Genomic DNA, 26987 nt, shown 5'->3' on the forward strand with positions numbered 1-26987 from the left:
CTTTGTTGACAAAGTAATGTCTCTGCTTTTTAATATGCTGTCTAGGTTGGTCATAACTCCTTCCAAGGAGTAAGCGTCTTTTAATTTCACAGCTGCAGTCCACTGTACCACCAGGGAAATCGTACGGAGCATCTTTTAGGTGTCAAGCCCTGGGTCAGAGGCTGAAGATACAATGAGCAGAGTTAACCCCATCCCTGAATGGCCGCTGCTGCTAATGCCAGTGAGCTTCCTGCGTAGGACATCTGGCGTCTGCTCTGATTGGTCAGGCCGTGTGGCACAGTGATGGTTAATTATTTTTCACGCCACCTCTAGTCCCTGGTGGCCCAGCTGGTAAAGAATCCGCCTGCAATGCGGGAGACCTGGCTTCTATTTCTGGGCTGGGAAGATTCCCTGGAGGAGGGCATGGCAACCCCCTCTAATATTCTTGCCTGGAGAATCCCCATGGAGAGGAGGCTGGTGAGCTACAGTCCATGGGGTCGCAAAGAGTCGGACACGACTCGGCGACTCAGCACAGCACAGGTCCCTGGGCTTGTGAGAGGGCAGATACAGATGTTAATCAATATTGATATTGACGAATGTATAATTACAAACTAAAATAAGGAAAAGAACTTGGAATTTGACCTAGACGGGGAACGGAGGTCAGAGAAAGCTTCGGGGAGGAAGCGAGCCTTGAGCTGAGATCGAAACGGTGGGCAGGAGATAAACGGCAAAGACGTAGGTGTGGAGCAGAGGGTCAGGGCATTCTGAGCACAGAGGGACAGCCAGACTGCTTTGTGGGTGGAGTTGACTCTTCTAAGGAGAAGGGGTAAAATGCAGGATTGATGAGCTGTGACGTGTTCTGAGTTGACTTGGCCATCAGTGCCTGCTGTGGTCTAAATGTTTGTGTCCCCCCACCCCCAGGCTCATTCCCAAAACTTTAAAATCCTAATGCCTGAAGTGGTGGTTTGGGGACATGTAAGCCTTGAAGGGGGAGCCCCAACACACGGGATTAGTGTCTTAGAGGTTCCAGAGAGAGCCCTAGCTCCCCCTTCCATGTGAGGACACAGCAGAAATGCTCTGGCTTATCCACCAGGATGAGGACCCTCACCAGAACATGATTTTTCTGGTACCTTGATCTTGGGCTGCTCAGCCTCCAGCACTATGAGAAATAAATTTCTGCAGTTTTTAAGTTACCCTGTGTGGTGCCTGTGGTAAAGAACCCACCTGCCAATGCAGGAACCTAAGAGATGCAGCTTTGATCCCTGGGTCGGGAAGATCCAGTGGAGAAGGAAATGGCAACCCACTCCAGTATTCTTGCCTGGAGAATCCCACGGACAGAGGAGCCTGGTGGGCTACAGTCCATGGGGTCGGAAAGAGTTGGGTACGACTGAAGTGACTTAGCATGTACCCAGTCTGTAGTAAGGCAGTAATCTTTATTTTCGATGGGAGAGGGACAGGAGCGTTAGTGAGATTCACTTAAGAAGAGATGGTGGTTCAAACCACGAGCAGCTGAAGTGTAAAGTGATGGATTGAGCACTGCGGTCCACCACCGCAGGTTAGAAAGAAAGCGTACAGCAAGAGGCAGCAGGAAGTTGCCTAGGCCAGACAAGCCAGTCCATCCAACGCTGACCTCGTTGGCGAGAGCTGCCGTTTCACATGAGAATCCCCTCCTTCATCACTGAGACACCTCATAAGGAGGGGATTCTAGAGGAGAAAGGATACAGGTATATGTACGGCTAAGTCCCTTCACTGTTTACCTGAAACCATCATAACATTGTTAACCAGCTGTACCCCAATTCAAAATAAAAAGTTAAACAATAACAACAATAACAACCTCATAAGCTTCCCAAATGTGCAGACATGGTGAGCCAAGGCATCCCTCCCCTTCGCCTTTGGCTGGGGAGGGCTTCAGTTAGAGTTGGAAGCTTGTCAGTCAGGATTCTCAGCTGCAAACAAGAGAATCCACTCCAGCTTAAGCAGAAAGCACTCATATTAATAGTCTCCAGGAAAGTCAGGGAATAGAGCTTCCAGACTATGCCACCCTGGTGGTGGTGGTGGTTTGGCCGTTAAGTAGTTTCTGACTCTTTGAGACTCCAAAGACTGTAGCCTGCTGGGCTCCTCTGTCCATGGGATTCTCCAGGCAAGAATCCTGGAGTGGGTTGCCAATTCCCTCTCCAGGGATCTTCCCAACCCAGGAATCGAACCCAGGTCTCCTGCATTGCAGGCAGATTCTTTCCCAACTGAACTACCATGGAAGCAACCTGGAGCCACACCCAAATTAGCAATGTCTGTCCCCCCAGCAGAGCCACTGAGCTCAGTCACGGCAACCTGCATCACCCGAGACACCAGGAGCGCCCCACCCTTGATGCCTTCCCCTCTAATCAGGCCTAAATCTCCAGCCACATCTCCACGTTCACCTCTCTTTCCCCTGAAGAAAAGTCTCATGCATGAGCACCTGGCCAGTGAGTACAAGTCACGTGTCTGCACCCTGGCTTCAAGGGAGACTGGGAAACTCTGCTACTAGCTTCTTGCTTGGGGACGTGGGACTTAGAAGGTAAAAAACTTCCCAGGCACATGAAATATGATCAGGAGGTGCCAACAGGGGTGTTTTCAGCTCCCATTAAGCACTGGAATGTATATGTTCAGTCACTCAGTCGTGGCTGACTCTTTGCAACCCCATGGACTGTAGCCCGCCAGGCTCCTCTGTCCATGGATTCTCCAGGCAAGGATGCTGCAGTGGATTGCCATTTTCTACTCCAAGCACTGGAAGCCTGTAGCCAAGTCTGCTTTGTTTCCCAAGACTGAATACAGTCAGAGCCTCTGTCACCTGTTTCTTACATATTAACAGGGCCACTTTAGACAGACCAAGACCCACTCTGTCTCGGAATGCTTTCCTTCCACTCAGGACCAGCTACATAATTCGCAGGTCCCAGTGAAAAATTAAAGTGCTGAGTTCCTTATCCAAAAATTAAGGATTTAAAGACAGAGCCATTAGACCAAGCATGGGCCTCTCTGAGCATGCGTCCTTGTGTAACTGCGTGGATCACAATGTCTGTCTTTCCTTCTGGTTGACCAGATTTATGTTGTTTGGACACTTGTCTAACCTACTGTTGCTGGACATGGTGAGAAGAGGTGGTAACTCAAGTGAAAATCCTCAGTAATAAGATAACTGGTAAGGTCTAGATCCATCTGGAAACCTATCAAAGCTCATTGGGTAGGGAAGGGAGGTATCATAAAATTCTGGGACCTACACAAAGAAGGACAAAGGATGAATGCCAAAGCTGAACTAGGAACAAAAGTTGCTTTGGCAAGCTTGCTGTCTTCATAATGCTGTACTTCTTGTCACGGGATGTGGGTTGTTATGGTGAGTGAACTGGGACAGAAGTGTGAAACACTGCACAGAAGGTTTTCTTTCTTTCTTCTTTCTTTCTTTCCTTTTGTCTCTTTTTTCTATAAAACTTTGGTCAGATGTATTCTCCAGAGCTAAAGTAAGACATCCATAACCAGCTATTTCATGACAAAGGATACATGCATTCAACATTTCTATAAAAAGAAAAAAACACCTCAAGATTCAACCATCCATACCAGGCTTCTCCAAAACCCATGGGGCCTCAGCTATGGAAAGCAAAAAAAACACCTTGATGCTGATAATACCTCACACTCATCTGTACACGGGGAAGGATTCTAGCTAGAAGTCTAATTCCCACCTACAGGGCTCAGGTGGTCTGAGTAGGGGTCCAACGATGTCCACTCTGGGAAGGAGTAATAGAAGGCGTGTTACCCTGACAAGTGTCCCTAAGTGTGCTGAGGTGAGGAGGAGAGATGCAGGTGTAGAAAAAAGGGGAGAACAAAGGGGAGCCCAGTTTGAGACAAGAGAGACTATTTCTCGTGTCAGAGTATAAGGGAGAAGCAAAAACATAAATGGTAGGTGGAGTGTAGGGCTGGAGATCTAAGAAGACTAAGAAAGTGGAAACAAGAGAGAGTGAGTTCAGAGGTTTCTGGAACAGAATCCAAGATTTTGGTTTGTTTGTTTTGCTTTTTAACATTCCTGGGGACTTATTCAGTGCAGCAGATGGGAAGGCACCCCAACTCGAGTCAATCCACCTAGTTGTAACACTTCCCCTCCATGACTAACTGGGCGACCTTGAAAAAAGTGATTTAACCTTATCAAGCCTTGATTTTTTCATCTGCAAAGATTAGACAGTAATGGGGATGAGACAGTATGAGATAGTAATGAGAATTATATGAATTATTAAAGTAGATAACAACAACTGGTTTTTGGTAAGAACTCAAGAAATACTAGGCGTGGTGATGGTGATGATGATGATTTTGAAGCTTATGAAGACGGTGATGATGATGGTGATAAAGCTGACTGATATTGATGGTCAAGGAACCTGGCCTCTCCTGAACCCTGGAGTGAGCACGATGGGGACGGGTGGATGAGGGTGTGGACCCCACGAGAGAGGGGTAGTGGTGGGCGATGAGGAGGAGCCAGGGGAGAAAGAGGCGGGCAGACAGGGAGCTGACTAGGAGACCTGTGATCATTGCCAGTTAGACAGGCCCGGGGCAGCATCTCAGCTGCTCTCTAGAGACACACGAGGTTGAACCGTAAACACATGTTATACACAATGACCGTCAGACTCTGGGCAAGGGTTTACAAAAGAATGGAGTGGAGCCAGGAGGAAGAGACAGCCCTGCTCTCAGGTGAGCACATTCGCGGACCAGCTCTGCCTGCGACGGGCAGTTCTTTCTCTCTCCGGAGGGTTACGGGAAATGACAGAAAGTGAAAGCTCCCATTACCACCTGTGGGCACCGGGGCATCAGATTACGCTGGTTCTCACATCTGAACCTCCCACAGGGAGCAAGAACAGGGAAGTGTTCGTGACAACTTCTGGTTTTGTTTTCTTCTTCTGGAAATGTTGTGTGTTGCGTTAAATGACCAGACACAGAAGCGGGTTTATTTTTCTTTTCCTGATTAGAAAAGGGATGTGAGCTTATTAGAGAAAATTTGAAAACACGAAAGGTCAAAAGTCAAGAAGAGGAGTCACTGAGAAGACCGTTCTGCAGAGATTACCGCTCTGCACTGGGGCTTCTTTCCGATCCCTGGGTCGGGAAGATCCCCTGGAGAAGGAAATGGCAACCCACTCCTGTGTTCTTGCCTGGAGAATTCCACGGACAGAGGAGCCTGCTAGGCTATAAGCCATGGGGTTGCAAAGAGTCAGACATGACTGAGCGACTAACACTTCCTTTCGTTCATTTCGCTCTTCAGTTCCTAAGTCGTGCCTATCTATGACCATGGACTGCAGACACCAGGCTTCCCTGTCTCTCACCATCTCCCGGAGTTTGCTCAAATTCATGTCAAGGCAGTGACGCCATCCCACCATCTCATCCTCTGTCGCCCCCTTCTCCTCCTGCCTTCAATCTTTCCCAGCATCAGGGTCTTTTCCAATGAGTCGGCTCTTCGCATCAGGTGGGCAAAGTATTGGAGCTTCAGTTCCTGCATCAGTACTTCTAGTAAATATTCAGGATTGATTGGTCTGATTCATTCATTTAAGTATGTATAGGTAATACACACACATTGATGTGTTACATTTGTATTTTATTTGACAAATGGATCATATGAGAAACAATTTTATGTCCTAGGTCTTACACTTATCATTGGCATTTTTTATATGGCATGAAATGTTCTTTGAAAATGATTTATATACAATGAAATGACTCCTTTGCAGGCAATTCTGAAAAAAACTGGAAGGAGAGTTGACAAACACATAGATCCCTGTTACCACCACCACAGGCAAAACCAGAACCATCTGCATTCCCATGAAAGCCCCCGCAGGGCTCCTGTTTAGTTACTGCCATCTCCCGTCTTAACGCTGAGGCTGAAAAGTACTCCATTCCTGTAATTTTGCTTTTTTCAGAATGTCCTGTAAATAGAATTATATAGTATGTAGCCTTTTGGTCTGGCTTCTTTCACTTGGCACAATGCAATTGAGACTCACTCACACAGCTTCATTTATCCATAGCTGGTCACTTTTTACTGCTGCATAGTATTCCACGTACAAGGTTAGCAACTCCATTCACTGGTTGAAGGACAGCTGGACTGATAAGCATGACTTTTCCTATTTGAATGATAGCCCATCCTACAGATATACTAAACCATATGCAAAGAGTTCTGTATTATTAGAATTTTTAGTTCCCCCTCATTATAAATAACCATTAAATGGACATCTTCATACATAACTCTTTGCCTGCCAAACATCTTTGAATATGAAGATTCAACAAACAGGCAGTATGCCCTGCTGGTGGTATAAGAATATATGAAAATATATACACGGTTGTACTAAAATTTTCTTAAAATGTTTGCTTATGTAAAAGACAGTCTGTCTCAGTGCATTGTATTATGAAAATAAGAAAATAATAACTAACTTTGCTCTAATGCAGTTGTTTTTAACCAGCTAAATGGAACTAGATATTGCTGAAATTCTGAGCATGTATATCACTCACAATTATTTCAGAACATTGCTCTACCAGCAGGAAGCTTCTTTAGACAACAGAATCACTTGGTGCATACAGAACAAGGATGACTGGGCAAGGGCAGGTCTGCAGGCCGCTTAGGGCAGCATAACTGAGTTTCTAGTTACATCTGAGCAACTGAAGTGAAAGCTGCTAAGAGAGGAAAGATAAAGTAGGTACTTTGTTCTGCATAAAAGGCTTCCCTTTGAGTAGATGCTGCTGCCCTGCAAATTAAAAAGAAAACAGAAAAAAAAAAGTCAGTATTGATGAGTGACACCTACTTTCAAAAATACACATGCACCCTGCAGGAAAATCTAAACAGTACAGAAAGGGACTTCCCCGGTGGTCCAGTGGTTAAGAATCTGCCTGCCAATGCAGGGGACACAGGTTGGACTCCTGCCCCAGGAAGACCCCACATGCCGTGGGGCAGCTAAGACCGTGAGCCACAACTATTGAAGACTGAGCACCACAACTGGAGAGTGATCCCCCTTCACCACAACGAGGGAAAGCCCAGGCACAGCAGGAAGACCCAGCACAGCCAAAAATAATAAACAAATTCAAGATAAACAAATAGCACAGAAATTCACAAAGTGAAAAGTAAAAGCTCCTCTGTTGTTCAGTCCCTAAGTCATGTCCGACTCTTTGCGACCCCATGGACTGGGGCCCACCAGGCTCCTCTGTCCAGGGGATTCTCCAGGCAAGAATCCTGGAGTGGGTCGCCATGCCCTCCTCCAGGGGATCTTCCCTACCCAGGCCTCCCTATTCCCACTTTGCACAGAGATAATTCTTGATAGTTTGAGCTGTCCTCTCAGGATACTCCCACATGCATGCACATATATTAACACATCCTTTCATCTAAGCACAAATGGAATCTACAACTTGTTTCTTCACCCAACACGACATCTTGGACATGCTTCCATACTGGTACCTGTGGAAGTACTCATCCTTCCTCCTGGGTGAATTCTGATTGTATGGATGCGCCATAAAGTTACCCAAGTTCAGTAATATCTACTGATGGATATTACACCACTAGAGTTTAACTGGTGATGAAAAACCAGTTGATACGTGATGATGGAAAAACATTGGGAGAGGCTCTGGCCTATGGCCATAGTGACTAGGATCTGACCTCCAGATTTTTAAAAACAGAACTAATGAATTCTTTGAAACCCATCAAAGATAACGTTTTAAAATTATGAAACAATCTGATGTCTTTATTCCCTGGCTCTACTACTAGTGGCTTACTGTTGCTTACTCCACATGAGGGCTGACCATCCCTTTTTCGCTAAAGGAATCACCAGCAGTCCACAAAAGTGTACTATGGCGCCGCCTGCTGGACATTTTCTATAACTGCAACCTGATTCAGTTTCTCTTCGAGACTTCGTTCATTCAAAACTGATTAGTTTTTGCTTTTAAGTAATTAATCTATTAAGACAGAGATAAACTTATTCTTACTTTTTAAGAAAATAAAATAATGCATAACTAAGCACAGTAGTAGTGGGTCTCCCGTCACCTTTCCCCAGTTCTCACTCCCTTCCCTAGAAGGAATAATCACTGTTAGTTTATCGTCTCAGATCCATTTCTACCATTTACATTCAATATCCTGCACAAACAGAAATATAGTTTTGTTTTCTTTCACTTTACGTGTTTGGGTCCACGTTCTCTGCACTGACTTGTCACATGTTTAGTTTAAGCTTTTCAGGCCAATGTGGGGTTGTGCTTGAGGACAGCATTTATGCAGAGGGAAAAACACATTACTTGCAGTTACTTTGGTTTTAAAAATTAATTTTAGCTATTAAATTAATAAATTCAAAATCTTGACTTTCCCATACACTTTTTCTATTTCATTTATGAGTAGTCTTGTTCTAATTTAAACACTGAATGAACTCTGATAATAACTTCTAAGGGGACTTCAAAATTATTCTAATTCCCAGGACATTTTAAGCTCAAGTTATTTTAGGTTAGATTATTTTAAACTTACATTTTAAAATATTACATTTTCTTTATAAAATATTGTTAAGTGACTTCAAGTGAGCATAATCTTCTCAAATACTTGATGCTAGTAAATTTAACAAATGTATAAACTTTAATCTTAATTCTCTTAAACATCCCAGTACTGATTTAAAGAACGGGGGAGCCTGGCATGACGCAGTCCATGGGGCCACAAAGAGTCAGGGACAACTTAGCAGATGAACAGCAACAACGACTGATTTAAAAAAGTAAAAGTCTCTTATAACTTTCAACTAAAAATCCTAAGTCTACAGCCCAGGTTGGATGCATGAGAGAAGTGCTCAGGGCTGATGCACTGGGAAGACCCAGAGGGATGGGATGGGGAGGGAGGCGGGAGAGGGGATCGGGATGGGGAATACATGTAAATCCATGGCTGATTCATGTCAGTGTATGGCAAAAACCACTACAATATTGTAAAGTAATTAGCCTCCAACTAATAAAAATAAATAGAAAAAAAAGGAAAAAAATAAATAAATAAAATCAGTTATTTAAAAGTTAAATTTATATTGAAATCACAGGGCTATTCCAAGAGCTATTCTTACATGCCAAATCCTCTAAAATGTTATAAGTTAAATATCAGAAAAATACAGATTGTTACTAAACTTACCACAAAAGTAATATAACTTGGCTTTATATCAACAACTGCTTGTTAGATTCTGAATTTCTTCAGATGAAAAGTCCTTTTCTCCACTATTCCTAAGCAAGTGAAATTTGCTCTACTATCTCTGTGACCCAGGGCCAGGCTGGAGTAGGGGAATACCTTTTGAACAGTCAACTGGGGCCAAGATGAGAAATCTGGTTTTCTCCTTCGAACCCTGACTGACACAGCACGCCCTTATGTCAGTAACACAAATACGTCTGCTTCCTCGTAGCCTCACCAATCCTGCAGATTATCCACACACTGAATTTTTGGCCATTAATTTATAAGTCAATAAGACTGTTTACTCCACATTTCTTACTTTAGCTGTTTGTGAGAATGTTTCCATATTGTTGCACGGTTTTCCACCACCCCCAGCTGTATGGAGGTGTAATTGACATACGCCGTCTACTCTTTTTCTAACTTGTTTTTTAAGCAGACGCCCGTGTGTGTTGCAGACTTTGCTGCAGGCCAGCTCAGCCGGGGCAGCACATCTGCCGCGCCCACGCGCTCCTCAGCAAGAAGAGCCCACAGCAAGTCCTGCTGGCCGCGGCGGGAGCAGCCCAGGCGCAGTGACAAAGACCCAGTGCAGCAAAGAGCTAGTTAATTAATTAAAAATACAGTTCTAACGTGCACCACTGGGACGATCCCCTGGAGAAGGAAATGGAAACCCACTCCAGCACTCTTGCCTGGGAAATCCCAAGGACAGAGAAGCCTGGTGGGCTACAGTGCATGGGGCTGAGGACAGCTGGACACGGCTCAGCACACATGCTGGGCTATCTGTCTGCTAGGCTTCCAGGCTCTGCTTCCGTGATCACAGCGCCTTCTGCTCCTCTTGAACCAAGCCTCCTCTGACTCCCTCTTGTCAGGACACCTACATTACATACCAGGCCCACCGGGACAGTCCAGAACTATCTCCCCATCTCAAGATCCTTACGTTCTTACATCTGCAAAGCCCCTTTTGTAACATAAAGTAAAATCCACACATTCCAGGAATTAGGACCTGCACATCTTTAGATGCATGACTCGGCCTAACACAGTGCGTAAATTCAGGAGTCCAGTTTGGAATGTGCTGCCTTTGAGATATCTATTAAGCAGAGAAAGGAGGGTGGATTTCATTCTCAGGAGAGGAAAGTGAAGACCCAGGCCCTCGTTTATTCTTTCCCTTCCTGTGAGAGGCCTCAAAACACGCGTGCCCAATTCACAGGGAGTGACGAGCAGAGCACTGCAGGGAGGGCCGTAACCTCGCCGGCACTCCAGGGTCACGCGCAGGTACTGATCATGTGAAACTCTTGTTTCCTTCACTGCCACTCCATTAACGGTAGTGTGTATACAAGTCAATCCCAATTTCCCAATTCATTCCCCCCGCCTTCCCCCACCATGTCCACACACGTCCATTCTCTGCATCTGTGTCTCTATTCCTGCCCTACAAACGGGTTCGTCTGTACCATTTTCCTAGATTCCACAATATATGCATCAATATACGACATTTGTTTTTCTTTTTGACTTATGGCCAAGAAGTACATGAAAACATGCTCAACATCACTGATTGTTAGAGAAATGCAGATCAAAACTACAATGAGGTATCACTTCACACCAGTCAGAAGGGCCATCCTCAAAAACTCTACAAACAATAAATGCTGGCGAGGGTGTGGAGAAAAGGGAACCCTCTTGCACTGTTAGTGGGAACGCAAACAAGTACAGCCACTATGGAAGACGGTATGAAGATTCCTTTAAAAACTAGGAATGACACTACCAGATGATCCAGCAATCCCACTACTGGGCACATACCACAATTCTAAACGACACATGCAATCCAGTGCTCACCACAGTGCTGTTTACAATAGCTAGGCCATGGAAGCAAACTAGACGCCCATTGACAGATGAATGGATAAAGAAGCTGGGTTACATATATACAATAGAATATTACTCAGCCACGAAAAAGAAGGCATTTGAGTTAGTTCTAATGAGGTAGATGAACCTAGAGCCTATTACACAGAGTGAAGTAAGTCAGAAAGAGAAAAACAACTATCATATATTAATGCATATACATGAAATTTAGAAAGATGGTACTGAGGAACCTATTTGCAGGACAGCAACGGAGATGCAGACACAGTGAAGAGACTTGTGGACACGGCAGGGAAGGAGAACGTGGGACGAACCGGGAGAGTGGCACGGAAACAGATGCATCACCAGAGGTAAAACAGCCAGCCAGCAGGTGTCAGGAAGCAGTTAACAAAAGGCTTCCTGTGTGCTGTTTTGGATCTGTCAGGAACCCTCTAGCCCTTACTGATTCCTGAATATTCCGGATTAAGAGGAAAGGAGTCCAGGCATTTCTCATTACAGTGATAAGTACCCTCTTCCTTATTATGAGCCAAATGGTAAAAGGTGATCGTTTGCAACTGTCTCTTTGATAGGGATTGTCTTATGTTTTGTAAGTCTGGAATTTTAATCTTTGTCTTTGCTGAGAATAACCACCTTGTAAGACAGTATATACGCCCACGCCGTGTTGATTAAAAACACCTTTGCTCCATCAGAGCTTGGGTCCCCGTGTCTTTCTTTCTATTCCTTCTTTCTGTCTTTCTCTCTCTATTTCTGGCTAATTCCTTGGAGCGCGGAGGCCCGCTGAGCTCACTTTCTTGCCCGGGCTTCTAAGCCCCTCTCGAGAAGGCTTCACCCACTCGAGAGGGCGCCCGGTGCCCACGTGCGGCAGCGCGAAGCCTAAGAACAGGGCCCTATTGCCTTTCCGCGTAAACCAGGGGATAACAGCCTCGTTCTCTCTCTCACTCTGGGAACCACCAGGCTCCGGTCCATTAAAGGACCAACGAGCAGGAAGTTGCGTCTGAGCTCACATCCGGGGCTCTGTGACCACCGGGAGGTGTGCGGCGGGCTGGGAGGTGGGACGGAGTCTCAGGAGGCGGGGCACACACGGGCATCTGTGGCTGATTCATGCTGACGCACGGCAGGAATCAGCGCAGTATTGTAAAGCAGTTATCTTCCAACTAAAAATAAGTAACTTTTCGGAAAAGGCAAGTAAATAAATGAAAATAAGACCAAATGAAAAACAAACCGATGAACAAACTCACATCTATGTCTGGTAACATATGTGTGTACTGAGATGTTTGGGCAGAAATGGACCAAAATGGGGAAAGAAATTACTTAGAGGAAATGGGAGTAGAGGAAAAGAAATCATCTTGTCCATTAGCAGATGAATGGATAAGGAAGTTGTGGTACATATACACAATGGAATATTACTCAGCTATAAAAAAGAATGCATTTGAGTCAATTCCAATGAGGTGGATGAAACTGGAGCCTATTATACAGAGTGAAGTAAGTCAGAAAGAGAAACACCAATACAATATATTAATGCATATATATGGAATTTAGAAAGACGGTAATGACAACCCTGTATTCAAGACAGCAAGAGACACAGATGTAAAGAACAGACTTTTGGACTCTGTGGGAGAAGGCGAGGGTGGGAAATATGAGAGAAGAGCATTGAAACATGTGTATTACCATATGTAAAATAGATGCCCAGTGCAACTTCATGGCATGAAGGAGGGCACCCAAAGCTGGTGCTCTGGGACAACCCAGAGGGATGGGGTGGGGAGGGAGGTGGGAGGGGGGGCAGGACACCCGTACACCCACGGCTGATTCATGTTGATGTATGGCAAAACCACCACAATATTTTCATTAGCCTCCAATTAAAATAAATTGTGAGAGCCCAGGCTGGATGCATGAGACAAGTGCTCGGGCCTGGTGCACTGGGAAGACCCAGAGGGATGGGGTGGAGAGGGAGGTGGGAGGGGGGACCGGGATGGGGAATACATGTAAATCCATGGCTAATTCATTTCAATGTATGACAAAAACCACTGCAATGTTGTAAAGTAATTAGCCTCCAACTAATTAAAAAAAATGAAAAAAAAATAAATAAATTGTGAGAGTTGGACTGTGAAGAAAGCTGAGCACCGAAAAATTGATGCTTTTGAACTGTGGTGTTGGAGAAGACTCTTGAGAGTCCCTTGGACTGCAAGGAGATCCAACCAGTCCATCCTAAAGGAGATCAGTCCTGGGTGTTCATTGGTGTTCATGAAACTCCAATACTTTGGCCACCTCATGCGAAGAGTTGACTCATTGGAAAAGACCCTGGTGCTGGGAGGGATGGGAGGCAGGAGGAGAAGGGGATGACAGAGGATGAGATGGTTGGATGGCATCACCAACTCAATGGACATGAGTTTGAGTAAACTCCAGGAGTTGGTGATGAACAGGGAGGCCTGGTGTGCTGCGATTCATGGGGTTGCAAAGAGTCAGACACGACTGACCAACTGAACTGAACTGAAAATAAATTAATTAAAAAAAAAGAAATCATCATCTTTACTGTTAATAATAGACTTCCCTGGGCTCAGACGGTAAAGCAGAAGACCCAGGTTCGATCCCTGGGTCGGGAAGATCTCCTGGAGAAGGAAATAGCAAACCCACTCCAGTATTCTTGCCTGGGAAATCCCATGACAGAGGAGCCTCTCAGACTGCAATCCATGGGGTCGCAAAGAGCCGGACACGACTGAGCGACTTCACTTTCACTTTCGGAAGCGGTCTACATGGCCACCCATGTGTAATGGGCTAAATCATGATGTGTGCCACTGCTATATTTAAAGTGGAACCAACAAAGACCTACTGAATAGCACATGGAGCTCTGCTCAGCATTATGTGGCAGCCAGGATGGGAGGGGGGCTTGGGGGAGAATGGATACATGCATCTGTGTGGTCGAGTCCCTTTGCTGTCCCCCCAAAACTATCACAGCATTGTTAACAGGCTATACTCCAAACAAAGAGAGAGTGTCTCCCATGTTAAAAGGGAAAAAAAGAATCATGACACACATACAATAGAATACTGCAGGTAGGGGGATGACATTCAGACACCACTATGTGAGAACAGCAAGCTGCAGTCCTGTGTCTGCTATCATTCATATGAAATGAAAAAGAGAAACGTGTCTGTATCTGTGTGTTTGTGTGTTCTAACAAACAGAGAATATTCTAGAAGGGCACAAAAGAAACTAGAAGCAGTAGTTGCCTCTGGGTAAGGGAATCGGGCTTCCCGGTGGCGCAGTGGTAAAGAATCCGGCTGCCAATGCAAGAGACGCAAGCGATGCGGGTTCCATGTCTGGGTCAGGAAGATCCCCTGGAGAAGGAAATAGCAACCCACTCCAGTATTCTTGCCTGGGAAATCCCATGGACAGAGGAGCCTGGCGGGCTACATGGGGTCGTGAAGAGTCGGACCCAACTGAGCACACCCACCCACACACAGAAACTGAGTAACTAGAAACAGAGGAAGAAAGAGGTTCCACTTTTTATGCCCTTTTGTAACTTTGAATTTCATCCTATGCACATGCATTATCGTTTCAAAAAGTCTAATAAGATTTTGTGTGTGTGTATTTTTTTTTATTTTTTTGTTTATTTTTATAGTTGAAGGCTACTTTACAATATTGTAGTGGGTTTTGCCATACATTGACATGCATCAATATGATTTTAAAATGTATCAGGATTAAGAAACGTGAAACTTCGTCAAGGGGGAAACCTCACCCCTAAAATGGAGTCAGGAGGCCAGAAGGGGGCGCTCTCAGGCAGGGCCAGGCACAACAATTACAGAATTGTCAACTACAGACCTCAAAAGAACCATGGACGGGAACAAACCGTCAGTTAGAGGCCACAGCAGGAAAGACGTGCACACCGTCTTCTGTAAGGAACTGACTACCCCAGCAACTCAGCCAAAGAGAAACTGTCATCACCTTTTCTCTGACGGACTCATTCAAAACACCCCTTCCCAACTTCCTCCTTCTCTATAAAATAACACCCCTCTCCTTCATTTGCTGGGCCTCCCTGCGGCTCTGCTGGTAAAGAATCCACCTGCAATGTGGGAGACCTGGGTTCGATCCCTGGGTTCGGAAGATCCCCTGGAGAAGGGAAAGGCTACCACTCGAGTATTGCCTGTACTTTTTGCTATCGCTTGCTTGTCCCAAACTGCAATTCTTCTACTAGTCCCAAATAAATTCACTTTCTTTTTAAAAAGAAGGTTTTTTTGGTGTGGGCCATTTTTCAAGTCTTTATTGAATTTGTTATAATATTGCTTTGGTTGCGCGTTCTGGTTTTTAAGCCACAAGGCAAGGGGGTGTCTTAACTCCCCAACCAAGGATCGAACCCACACCTTTTGCATTGGAAGGCAAAGTCTTAACCACTGGACCACCAGGGAGATCCTCCCCAAATAAATCCACTTTTGCTGGTAAAATAGCTTTCATTTCTGAGGTCCACAGAAGTAAATTTTAAAAGGTGGTCCTGCCACCCCAGGTCCAGCCTTCATGCTGCAACTGGTGCAGCCGGAGTGGACTTGCTCCCACGGTACATGCGGGGGTCAGCTCAGCTGCACGGATGCTCAGCAAACCTTCACTGGCCCAGCAGCGCAGAGATGGAGAGCAGGGCAGTGCATAAGTTCCAACCTTACTCTGCAGCCGGGCGTTTCAGGGAGTGGGCATAAAATGACACTGTGATCCACCAGCGTCCTTTAAATAGTAAGGGCTGGCTATCTTCAGGGATTAAACATTTACTTACGAACTTAAGGCACAGTCAGGATGAGTGCTGTGTTCCAGACACTGTAAGAGCTTCACTGGTCTGCAAAATGAAAAGAAGTAATATTTAAGGGATGAGTCAAGTGACTTTCCTTCATCATACATTTATGGGGAACCTGCAACGTACTGGAGATACAAAGTCTCTGACCTTGAAGGACACAGTTCCTTTTAAAAAATATTAGCTGGCATTTGTTGAGCACTTACTATGTACCAGAAAATCTGATTATATATTAAATATCTCACATAGATGATGTCATTCCCGCCTTACAACAACTGACCAAAGCAGGTACTAAGGAGATCAAACCAATCAATCCTAAAGCAAATTAATCCTGAATATTCACTGGAAGGTCTGATGCTAAAGCTGAAGCTCCAATACTTTGACCACCTGATGCGAAGAGCCAACTCATTGGAAAAGACCCTGATGCTGGGAAAGATTGCAGGCAGGAGGAGAAGAGGGTGGCAGAGGATGAGATAGTTAGCATCACAGACTCAGGGGATATGAATTTGTGCAAACGTTGGGAGATGGTGATGAACAGGGAAGCCTGGCATGGTGCAGTCCGTGGGGTCGCAAAGAGCCCAACACACCTGAGCAGCTGAACTGCAACCAATTGTTACCTGCGATCTACAGCCGAGAGGGCCGTCCAGAGGAGCGTGCCCACGATCTCACAGGAGTGAGTGGAGGAGCTCCACTCGAACCTCCCCTCCAAAGCCTGGGCATGGAACCACTTCTGTAAAGGCGTGCAACGTTGCTTGGAAAATCTGTCCATAAGAACTTTGGGCCGAAGGCTGAACTTGAAGCACATGGGTGATGGCTGGTGCCCTGGCTTCAGGGAAGAAAGCTAACTGCTTGCACCATAAGGCTGGAGGAGGAAACAGAACAGGCTCTGTCTTGAAAGCAGGACTCCATCCTGGGCGTGACTGTGGACTTTGAGCTCTATGCCCTGAATCTATGGAAACGACATACCAACTGAAAACCAGGCCCCCAGAAGGAAGAGCCCCAGGGCTGTCCGTCACCTAAAAGAATACCCTAATTGTCTGCCTAACTGAATAGAACCATACATTCTATTATGCTTATTGGGTATGACCACAGGCCTATAGATAATTGTCCACTGTTAACTAACTAGACTTAAGGCATATGAATCACGGGTTAACTTTGATTGTATCTTCTTTTTCCTTTGTTCAGACGAGTTTCAGGGAATTTGGGGAGGTGGGTCTGTGCACGTACACTTAGGGTGTGTAAGGTTTTCACAAAAACTGGCCGGGGTCCTTGGCTAAGAGGAGACTCTGCCTTGGGCCCGCCCGTGTAATAAACTGCGCTCCACTATCTGCACGGTCCTTCTGAGTGGGTTTGTTTCCTGGAACGCATGGCTACCACCAGGCGAGAGGATGTGGGTTCCAGGAGAGCCAGGAAGAAGGGAAGAGTAGCGGCGAAGACGGGAGCCTGGTGGCAGTGAGAGGCAGCGAGGAGAGGCTGTCAGCCATCACAGGGCGCCTGGACGGCACTTGGGAAGAACAGAAACGTGTTCTGTCTGTGGCCGGCTACGTGCGTGACCGCCCCCCCTACCCCCAGGACTCTCTAAGTCCTCAGTGGACACCGCTCAGATACAGTTTGTTTTTAAACAAGAGTAGTCTGTTACTGGATTTCCCTGGCAGGCCACTGGTTGCAAATCCGCCTGCCAAAGCAGGGGGCATGGGTTCGATCCCCGGTCTCGGAAGATTCCACATGGTGCAGGGCTACTAAGCCAAGCACCCCGACGGCTGAGCCTGCGCTCTGGAGCCCGTGTTTGACAAAGGAAGCCCCAGCACCGCAACTAGAGAGCAATCCCCTGCTGGCTGCAATGAGAGAAAGCCGCCTCACAGCAGTAAAGATCCAGCACTGCCAAAAAATAATTAATAATTTTTAAAAAGTAGCTTGGTATTGCTGTCATGCCTCCCCGCTTCTCCCACCAAAATGCACTGAGTTTCACGGAGTGTGGGTCAATACAGTGCAAAGCAGAAAACAGGAGACGAGAGGCTTTGAACAAAGACCTTGCCAAAATCTGCAAGACTTGGGGAGAAAGTTCGACCACCGTGGCACAGAGGTCAGTGTCACCTGAAATTTGACAGGCAGGGGATTCTCACTTACATCTGGGCTTGAGTCTGATCTGTTAACCCTGGTTGTTCACCCTGTGTTAAGCCTGTTATCTCCTCCGAGCTCCCAGGAGCAATAAAACCCCAAAACACAGACAGCCCATGGGTGATACAGAAATGCTAAGCCAGGCATGCAAGGGCGGAGCCTGGGGCCAGCTTAGGTGGGGCAACGTGACTCAGGAAAAGCAGGTTGAGACCTTGAGGCTCACAGCTGTGAGTCGGAAGGCAACCCTGGGCCCCCACTTGACCTGGCGACTTGTAAAAAGACAGTCTCCTCGGGGAAGTCCCTGGGCCAGAGCAAAGTGGTCATAACTGTGGGATTTTTCGCCATGCCTTTTTTTTTTTTCCTATCCCTGAGCTATTTTAGAATCAGAATTGCCTTTTATTTAATTTACAAAAAGCTGATGCTGTAAGAAAGGAGGAATCTTAGAGGAGAAAGAAAAGGGGGAAGCTTCAGGGTCACACAGTGATGGGTTCAAAACTCAGCAGTGTCGGCGAGTGGTGACCTTGGGAAACTCGCTTAATCTCTCTGATCTTTCATTTACCCATTCATGATATTTATAGAAAGCAGATATGTATTTATATAAAACAGACAAAACGAATCTATGCTCTTACAAGTCCAGAGAGTGGTTCCTACTACAGGCGGATGGGGAGCCTGAAAGGGAGACCAAGGAGAGACCGGAGATGCTGGTAACGCTCTGCCTCTTAATCCCGGTACGCGTGTACAGTGACCTGGGGAAAATTCATCCAACTGGATCCTTACAGTTTCTGCTTTTTTCTGAACACAGATTATATTTCCAAAACAAGAGTATGTGCTTTGCATTGTGTTCAAAACAGGGTGATGACAACACCTAATTAACTTCAGAGTCTTCTGAGAGCATTAGCAATAATAGACAAGGAAAACAGTCCTGCTTCAAGCTGTGAGAAAAGAATAGGCCTGTTCTCCTGGGGGGAGACCTGAGGAGGGGGAGACCCACACTTCTGGGGGCTTTGCTCAGGTGGGAAGGTCACCAGGTCCCTTTTGAGAAGGCCAGAGGGAGGCAGGGCCAGCTGGACAGTCACCAGCGCTGGTAAAGGCTGCAGATGTAACGTGCACCCTGCCGCACTCACAAACCTTTGGGAAAGCCCCTGAGTCAGTGAAGTGTTGGACTCCAACCCCTGGGGAAACAAACAGGACTGCAAACTCAGGTGCCGATACACAGGAGAAGCAGGAAGTGATAGGTAAGGAATTCCCAGGCCGGGGGAGGGCTTTCAATCATCCCAGAGTTTGAGCCAAACTTACTTACATTTCCAAGAATCAGGAGTACCTTGAAATGATCTCTGACTACATGTATATAAAGTACCTGGCCCATAAAGTCCGTGATAAATGGTAGCTACGATGACTTTTCAGATGGTCCACAGCCACCAAGCGTCTCTCTGTAAGTATCTCAAACTCCCCTTAACACAAATCACGGGTAGTGCGGCATCCGGAGAAGCACAGGTCACAGTCCCCGTGTCCCGGTGACTCCCCATGCAGGGAAGCGAGTGAGGAGGAGACCAGACACTCACAAAGGATACAGGGCTGCCGTCCATCCTATAAGCGTCCTTAGAAAGCGCTGTGGACAGTGGGGGGGAAGGGGGGTCAGCGGGAACTCTAGCTGGAAAGCACCACCAGTACCCAGATCCAGCGACAGCAGGAAGGCACAGTTCCGTGGCCTCTGGGGCTGACCTCTGAAACACCTTTCCAACAGCCCCCTGCTCCTTCTTTGAATACACGTACTGATAACCGTTGCCCAAGCTGAAGCTCCAATACTTTGGCCACCTGATGTGAAGAGCCGACTCTTTGGAAAAGACCCTGATGCTGGGAAAGATGGAAGGCACACAGAGGAGGCTGCGGCAGAGGATGAGAGGGTTAGACAGTGCCACAGACTCGAGCGGCATGCGTCTGAACAAGCTCCAGGAGACCGTGAAGGACACGGAAGCCTGGCCTGTTGCAGTCAGTCCACGGGGCTGCAAAGCGTCGGACACGACTGAGCGACCGAACAACGGAATACCATCCGCCACCTACAGGTAGTCGTCGATACAGCTGTACTGGAAACCCAGCCTGTCCAGCCTCTCTTCCAGGAGCTTCACGCTGCCTTCTCCGCAGGATTCCCTGAAACGCAAACACAGACACACACACGTAAAAGAAGCTGTTTCCGTGTTAATGAAAAGCTATCCTGGCCACGCGCTACTGAGATCTACTCCTCCCTGCAGAAATACGTGGCAGATTCTCTGAACCCAGAAGTGTTGCGGGCACTTGAGCGCCGCTCCCACGTGGAGATGCTCTGAACCTTAGACCTGTCCGAAGCCTGCGAGTCACGCACATCCATCCCCAGGCCCGCGCCGGCACATGCGCGGGGGACCGCAGGGCGCAGCCCAGCCGCACCACACACGCCGCACTGGGCTCGGGCTCCGAGCGAGCTGACTGCCCCCTTACCCAACCCACAGTGAATTAAGTCAATCTTCAGATAGAAATAGAAAATACACACAAAATCAAAAAATATTAGGAAACTCAAATAAACAAGGGGGGGGGGCTAAATCTCACATCACTGGCGATAACCGCTGCTGACATGATGATGTACATCACTTTAGACTTTTTAAACGTATTTATTCTGACGAGACTTAAAACAGAACAACCCATTTCTGCTGCTCAATGCATATTTAATCTGCGTTTGCCCAGGTCTGTGTGTCCACCTATGTAACTCTCTGCCATTATTTTTAATTCCTGCTTGGGCTCCTTTATACGGTTGGAGCATAATTCATAAAAAGCAGTCCCCTGTTGTTAAAGGTTCAGCCCTACATTTCAGTGTCATTGACACTACATGGATACACGTACATGTATGGCTGAGCCCCTTTGCTGTTCAGCTGAAACTATCACAACACGTAATCGGCTGTATACCCCAATACAAAATAAAAAGTTAAAAAAAAAAAGGATGACTTCAAGCTTGCATTGATATCTGAGCTGATGCAACCATTGAATTAGTGGTTTCCCAGAAAAGTATGGATCTTAAAAGCTCTCTCAGCCAGTTATCTGAGACCCAGGTGTGAAACTGATTGTTCCGTGAAAAGAATGTCTTCATTACATAGTCCATGAGTCCATTTTGAGAACTCCTGGTGAGGTTTTTGGACTTCCAATGACAGAAAAAAACTGGCTTTGCCCCACACCAATGCAGGAGGCCCTCTCCTCTCCGACGCTGCCTTGGTCACTCAGAAAGCCTAAGAGGAGACTCTAGATAAAGGAAGCTTTCTCTCTGGGCTTGGGACTAACTCGTGGCATTTCCAGAAAGTCAAGCCTTTGCCTTTCTCTGCCCACCACACTATAAACAGAGAAGACAGTGGCTTCCCCAGAAACGTACATGTAACTCAGACCAGATCATATCACATCCAAGAAAAGCATGTTTGTACCATGACCATCACCAGTAGCACTATAACTTACACCTTTGGTCCTCTGATATCATGCATAACCCAGATCTCAATTCGTGTGATTTTATCCTTCTGTAGGTAGGGAATTTCAAAATCTGCAAAAAAACTGAGAAACACATTTTGTCAAGTCCTAAAGCAATATGACACTGTTCCCATATCACTGTTAGTTGATTTACACATTACTTTTAACACTCTTGGGGGTTGGTGGTGGTGGTGATTTTGTTGCTAAGTCTTTCGACCTCATGCACTGTAGCCCACCAGGCTCCTGTGTCCATGGGATTCTCCAGGCAAGAATACTGGAGTGGATTGCCATTTCCTTCTCCAGGGGATCTTCCTGACTCAAGGCTCAAACCTGCGTCTCCTTCATTGGCAGGTGGATTTTTTATCACAGAGCCGCTAGGGAAGCCCTTTGGGGGTTACTTTTTAGCTTTAATTTTTAGGTTACTTATTGCGTTCATGCATTCAGCTGTTAGTGGTGTAAAGGTATGGACCTGGCTCTGACGTCCAGGTCACTCAATGGTTGTGCTCCAGCTGAACTTACAAAAGCACTCGATTGGGATATGGGGATGATCCCCTTAAGCCTCAGTTAAAAGGCATCTCGGCATCTTTGTCATATATGCTAGGGCTAGAATTCTTACCCTTTTACAGGATAGGCTCCTGCTGGCTCTGAGCCATTCAGCATGACACTGATCACCCCAGAACTATCTCTTGCATACTGCAAAAAAGAAACAAGCATTTTGAGTTAGCCAAGACACCATTTTTCACCTATGAAATAGTCAACCATTTTTTTCAATTGACAATCCTCAATACTGACAAGGGTGTGATAAATATGGTATTCCATAGAGCTAGAAGGGATGTAAATTGGCATATCTTGGGAAGCAAATTGCTTTGAAATGTGCAAACCTCATGCCTGTCACCTACCATCATAAAACAATACAGGACTTCCCTGCTGGTCCAGTGGTTAAGAATCTGCCTGCCGATACAGGGGACATGGGTTTGATCCCTGGTCTGGGAAGATCCCACAGGCCACCGAACAACTAAGTCCGTGAGCCCCCTGAGCCTGCACTCTAGAGCCTGGGCTCTGCAGTAAGAGAAACCACTGCAAAGAGAAGTCCCACACCGCCACTAGAGAAAAGCCCCTTCAAGCAGCAACAAAGACCCAGCACAGCCAAAATAAATAGAGAACTATTTTTTAAAAAATAAAATAATGCAAAACACTATCAGATTCCAACCCTGGATCAACCAGTGTACACTAGCTTATGCTGCTGCCATTACAAACAGCCTCAAAAATCCCTGTGGCTTTAAACAAGAAAGGTTTATTTCATGCATATGCTACATGTGTATCACTGGTTTTCGGATGTGGGGTTTGGGTTTTCCTACATATGCTCCTGCTCTGGGACCCAAGTTGAAGTCTCCACATCTGCAGATGTGGATAGTTTATCAGTGAAGGGAGAGAAAAAGTGGCAAGCCACAGACCAGTTCTTCAAGTCTTGCCAGTGGCTCAGTGATAAAGAACCTGCCTGCAATGGGGGAGCCACAGAAATTCATGTTTGATCCTAGAGGCGGGAAGATCCCCTGGAGGTGGAAATGGCAACCCACTCCAGTATCCTTGCCTGGAGAATCCCATGGACAGAGGAGCCTGGTGGGCTACAGTCCATGGGGTTGCAAAGAGTCGGACACAGCTGAAGAGACTTGGCACGCACCCAGGCACCCAGAAGTCACGCAGTCACTCCTACTCACATCCTATTAGCCAGTGCAAGTCTCACAGAAGTAACTTCAAGAGACAGAAAATGCAAAACACATGCCTAGAAGATGAGCCAGAAATACTCAGGAAACATCCCGAAGGATCCCCTGGCGCACAGAGAGTTATTCCGCAGCACGATTTGTAACCAATCTAAAACAGTCAGACACAGGGAAGGGTAAGTTGATCATGGCGCTCACACGTCTGAAATACTACCCAGCCATCAGTAAAAGCCTACGGAAGGTTGACCATAGCCCCAGAAGCACTTACACCCAGAGCAAAGTATGAGACAGATGGACAGGGCATGGCTTGCGCTCAACTCCATTCAAAATGAATGGGTGGGGATTTCCCTGGTGGTCCAATGGCTAAGCCTCTTGCGCTGTCAGTGCAGGGGACCAGGGTTCGATCCCGGATCCGGGACCTGGCTCCTGTGTGCTGCAACTTGAAAATATCCTGCCTGTCACAACTGAGACTCAGAGGAGTCAAATAAATAAAGAAAAACACAAAGATGAATGGGCAGAAGTGTGGGAATTAGTCAACCCCTGAAATTCCTAAGGCAGAAACAGGGCCAGAGAAATTCTCCAATCTGCTGCTCAGCACACTACTGGAGCATATGATTTCCCTGATAAAATGCTTCTTCCAGACTGAAGGTGGAGCAGGGCAGGGCTATCGCGCAGATCTGAGATACGCAAGGCTGGGCTTGTTCTCTGGCAGTGTTAAGTTTTAAATGTTAGTTGCTCAGCCGTGTCAACTCTGTGATTCCATGGATGGTAGCCTGCCCGGCTGCTCTGCCCATGGAACTCTCCAGGCAAGAACACTGGAGTGGGTTGCCATTTCCTTCTCCAGGGGATCTTCCTGACTCGGGGATCGAACCCTGGTCTGCATCGCAGGTGGATTCTTTACCGTCTGAGCCACCAGGAGAGCCTGGCCGCCCAATACCGGCTGCAACACTGCTCCATGCCACCACGCCTGTCTCAGACTGCTTCCAAATATGCGAACATTCGAGGTTAAACCTGCAAATGCCAAGGTCTGACGACCACGATTTGCTCTTAGGTAGCAGGAATGTGAATGATTAGTTTTTTTTCTTTATATATTTTATAATTTGTCATTCTCTATCATGAGCAGCTATTAAACTAGTGATAAAAATTTTTTTTTTCATTAAAACAAAGCATGCCAGGACTTCCTTGGTGGTCCAGTGGTTAAGACAGCATTCTTCCATTGCAGGGAGCACAGGTTTAATACCTGGTCAGGGAACTAGGGTCCTGAATGCCACATGATACAGCCAAAAAAAAAAAAGAAAAAGGCAGATACAGTGAGGCTGTATGAAGTCATGGCCGCCGGTTACTGCACTTATTAGCTCAGTAATTAGTCTGATTAAGGTTCTTGGCCTCATTTTCTATTTGTAAAACAAGGGTAGTAAGAGTCCCTACTCATAGGAGTGCTGTGATGATCAAATTTATTTAAAATGATATTACTATTTATGGCATATTTCTCTGCCACGGTTCAGACCCTCTCTTCATCAGCGTATCAATGCTATACTATCTCACTTCATGTTCAGACTCCCCAGCATATTCTGAGGGTTCGTAAAATGTGTGTGTGTATGCGTTAGTCACTCAGTCGTGTCCCACTCTTTGTGACCCCACAGACTGTAGCCCACCCGGCTCCTCTGTCCATGGGATTCTCCAGGCAAGAACACTGGAGTGGGTTGCCAATTCCTTCTCCAGCCGTAAAGGGTGAGCATGGTTATGAGACTCCCATTTTAAATCAGAGGTGGCTTGGAGCACACTTTGAAATGGGACAGGTCCACTGGGTAGCACGTGGGTTTCTCTGCACACGATGCTGACGTCACTCCTGCGCGGTCATTAGGACCCCACGTTCAGGTGATGATGTGGCCACACGCAGTCCCCCACTCCTTAACGAGGGGCTCGGGCAGCTCACCCCCTGGAGTCTGCACTCCAGGCAGAACCTGTGGGGAGTGGGCACAGACCGAGGGCTCCCCGGAGCTGGCAGGAGAGAGAGGAAGAAGAGCATCTTTGTCGGAGCCACCCTCCGCTTAGTTCCAAACTGCCTCTGTAGTGGAAGATTTGACCGAAGTGACTCTTGCCCTGATTAACAGTGGCCCCGGTGGACACCTGGTGATCCAGGGCGGGAAATGAGACCAAAAGGGACACAGATAACCCTGAAAGGGGCTCGGTGGCAGGACCAGACATCACCAGACCCCTAGCCAATCCAGCTAACAGTCGACTGCTCTTTGTCGGGCATTGAACTAAAAATGTCACCCTCTTATTTGGAATCTTTGGTCTAATGCTGGTGACTGCAAATGTAAGTTGCAGTCACTGGTGTTTTCTAGCTATTGATCACTATCGATTCTGCTTATGATATTCTCCAAGACTGGCCTTTAGGGGACCGTGGGACTTCCCTGGTGGCTCAGATGGTAAAGTGTCTGCCTACAATGTGGGAGACCCGGGTTCAGTCCCTGGGTCAGGAGGATCTGCTGGAAGGAAATGGCAACCCACTCCGGTACTCTTGCCTGGAAAATCCCATGGACGGAGGAGCCTAGTAGGCTACAGTCCATGGGGTCGCAAAGAGTCGGACACGACTGAGCAACTTCACTTTCACTTTCTGCACCTCCAGTTTATCTCTGGTCTCCTATCATCTCCTCCCCCAAGAATATCAACCTTCTGGATGCTTCTGACCCCCACATGTAGATCTTGGGCATCCCAGGTTCTCCCATAAAGCAGGGGTTACACCACTTCACATCACAACCAATATCACATTGATTTGAAATACTAACAACAACCGCGACACAACAGTAATAGTAACGACTGTTTAAGATCCCCATCTGAAGCTACCATTCAGAATATTTTCTCTGCCCCAGGCACTGCATTAAGCATTTCAGCTTCTTAAATCCTCTCGCCTTTATGGAGCAGAGAGGCTGAATCAGAACGTGGCAGAAAGTGAGACTTGTGTAAATTAAGGAATGAGGCGATGGCCCAGTGATGCCTCTGAACACTCCGGCCCCCTCTTCCCAGGTTCCACACCTGCTCTGCCACCCAGCCGTGCATCCCAGGATTACCTGGATGGATGCGCTTCTCCAGAAAGAATCCACAGGGTTGTTTTCACAATCTTCTGATGTCGGACAGGATTGGTAGTCGAGTCCTACGGGGAAAACAGACAGACATATTTCATTTCAAGGATTATAACAGGAAGGGGGAAAAAAAAAACAGGAAGGGATTTATTGAAAATATTTGTTGGGTCCACTATAGGTACACATATAAAGATATTTTTTTAATGTGGATTTTTTTTTTAAATCTTTATTGAATTTGTTACAATATTGCTTCTGGTTTACATTTTGGCTTTATGGCCAAAAGGCACATGGGATCTTGAGCCCTCCCCAGCCACGGCTCAAGCCCACATCCCCTGCGTTGGAAGGTAAAATCTTAACCACTGGGCCACCAGGGAAGTCCCTCCACAAAATATATTGAACTACGTTCTACAGAATGCGTATGGGCTTACAGTTCATAGCTCTGTCTATCTAGACCACAAGAAGCCTGGTGAGGAACATCCAAGACCTGATAAGCAGATATTTGTCATTCTGCTCCACACAAATGTGAAGAAGGTGGAGAACTGAACAGGTGCGGTATTTCTCCGCTGGAGCTCCAGCCAGTGATGCATATACTGATGCGGGTGTGCGTGCTCACTCAGTGGTGTCTGACTCTTTGCGACCCCATGGATTGTAGCCTGCCAGGCTCCTTTGTCCATGGAATTTTCCAGGCAAGAATACTAGAGTGTGTTACCGTTTCCTACTCCAACATATATTGATATATATATATATATATCCAAAAGTTATACAATATTATAAATTATACACATATTAAAATTATAAATACGTTAAATGTATATGAATGACATGTATA

At 46.5% G+C, this 26987-nt stretch overlaps 1 protein-coding gene across 1 annotated transcript in view; it reads right to left on the reverse strand.

The window, feature by feature from the left end:
- Positions 1–5561: 5561 nt before the first annotated feature.
- BST1 (bone marrow stromal cell antigen 1) overlaps positions 5562–26987 on the reverse strand; it is a 30710-nt gene continuing 9284 nt past the window's right edge. The window contains exons 4-9 of the mRNA XM_070458097.1: positions 26147–26229; positions 21968–22044; positions 21343–21435; positions 19933–20019; positions 15739–15798; positions 5562–6716 (exon numbers count right to left, since the gene is read on the reverse strand). Of these exons, the coding sequence (XP_070314198.1) occupies positions 6617–6716; positions 15739–15798; positions 19933–20019; positions 21343–21435; positions 21968–22044; positions 26147–26229 (500 nt within the window). The 3' untranslated portion in view covers positions 5562–6616. The remainder of the gene's footprint in view (positions 6717–15738; positions 15799–19932; positions 20020–21342; positions 21436–21967; positions 22045–26146; positions 26230–26987) is intronic.

The sequence above is a fragment of the Odocoileus virginianus genome, chromosome 29 (genome assembly GCF_023699985.2).
Source record: "Odocoileus virginianus isolate 20LAN1187 ecotype Illinois chromosome 29, Ovbor_1.2, whole genome shotgun sequence".
NCBI classification, from domain to species: domain Eukaryota; kingdom Metazoa; phylum Chordata; class Mammalia; order Artiodactyla; family Cervidae; genus Odocoileus; species Odocoileus virginianus.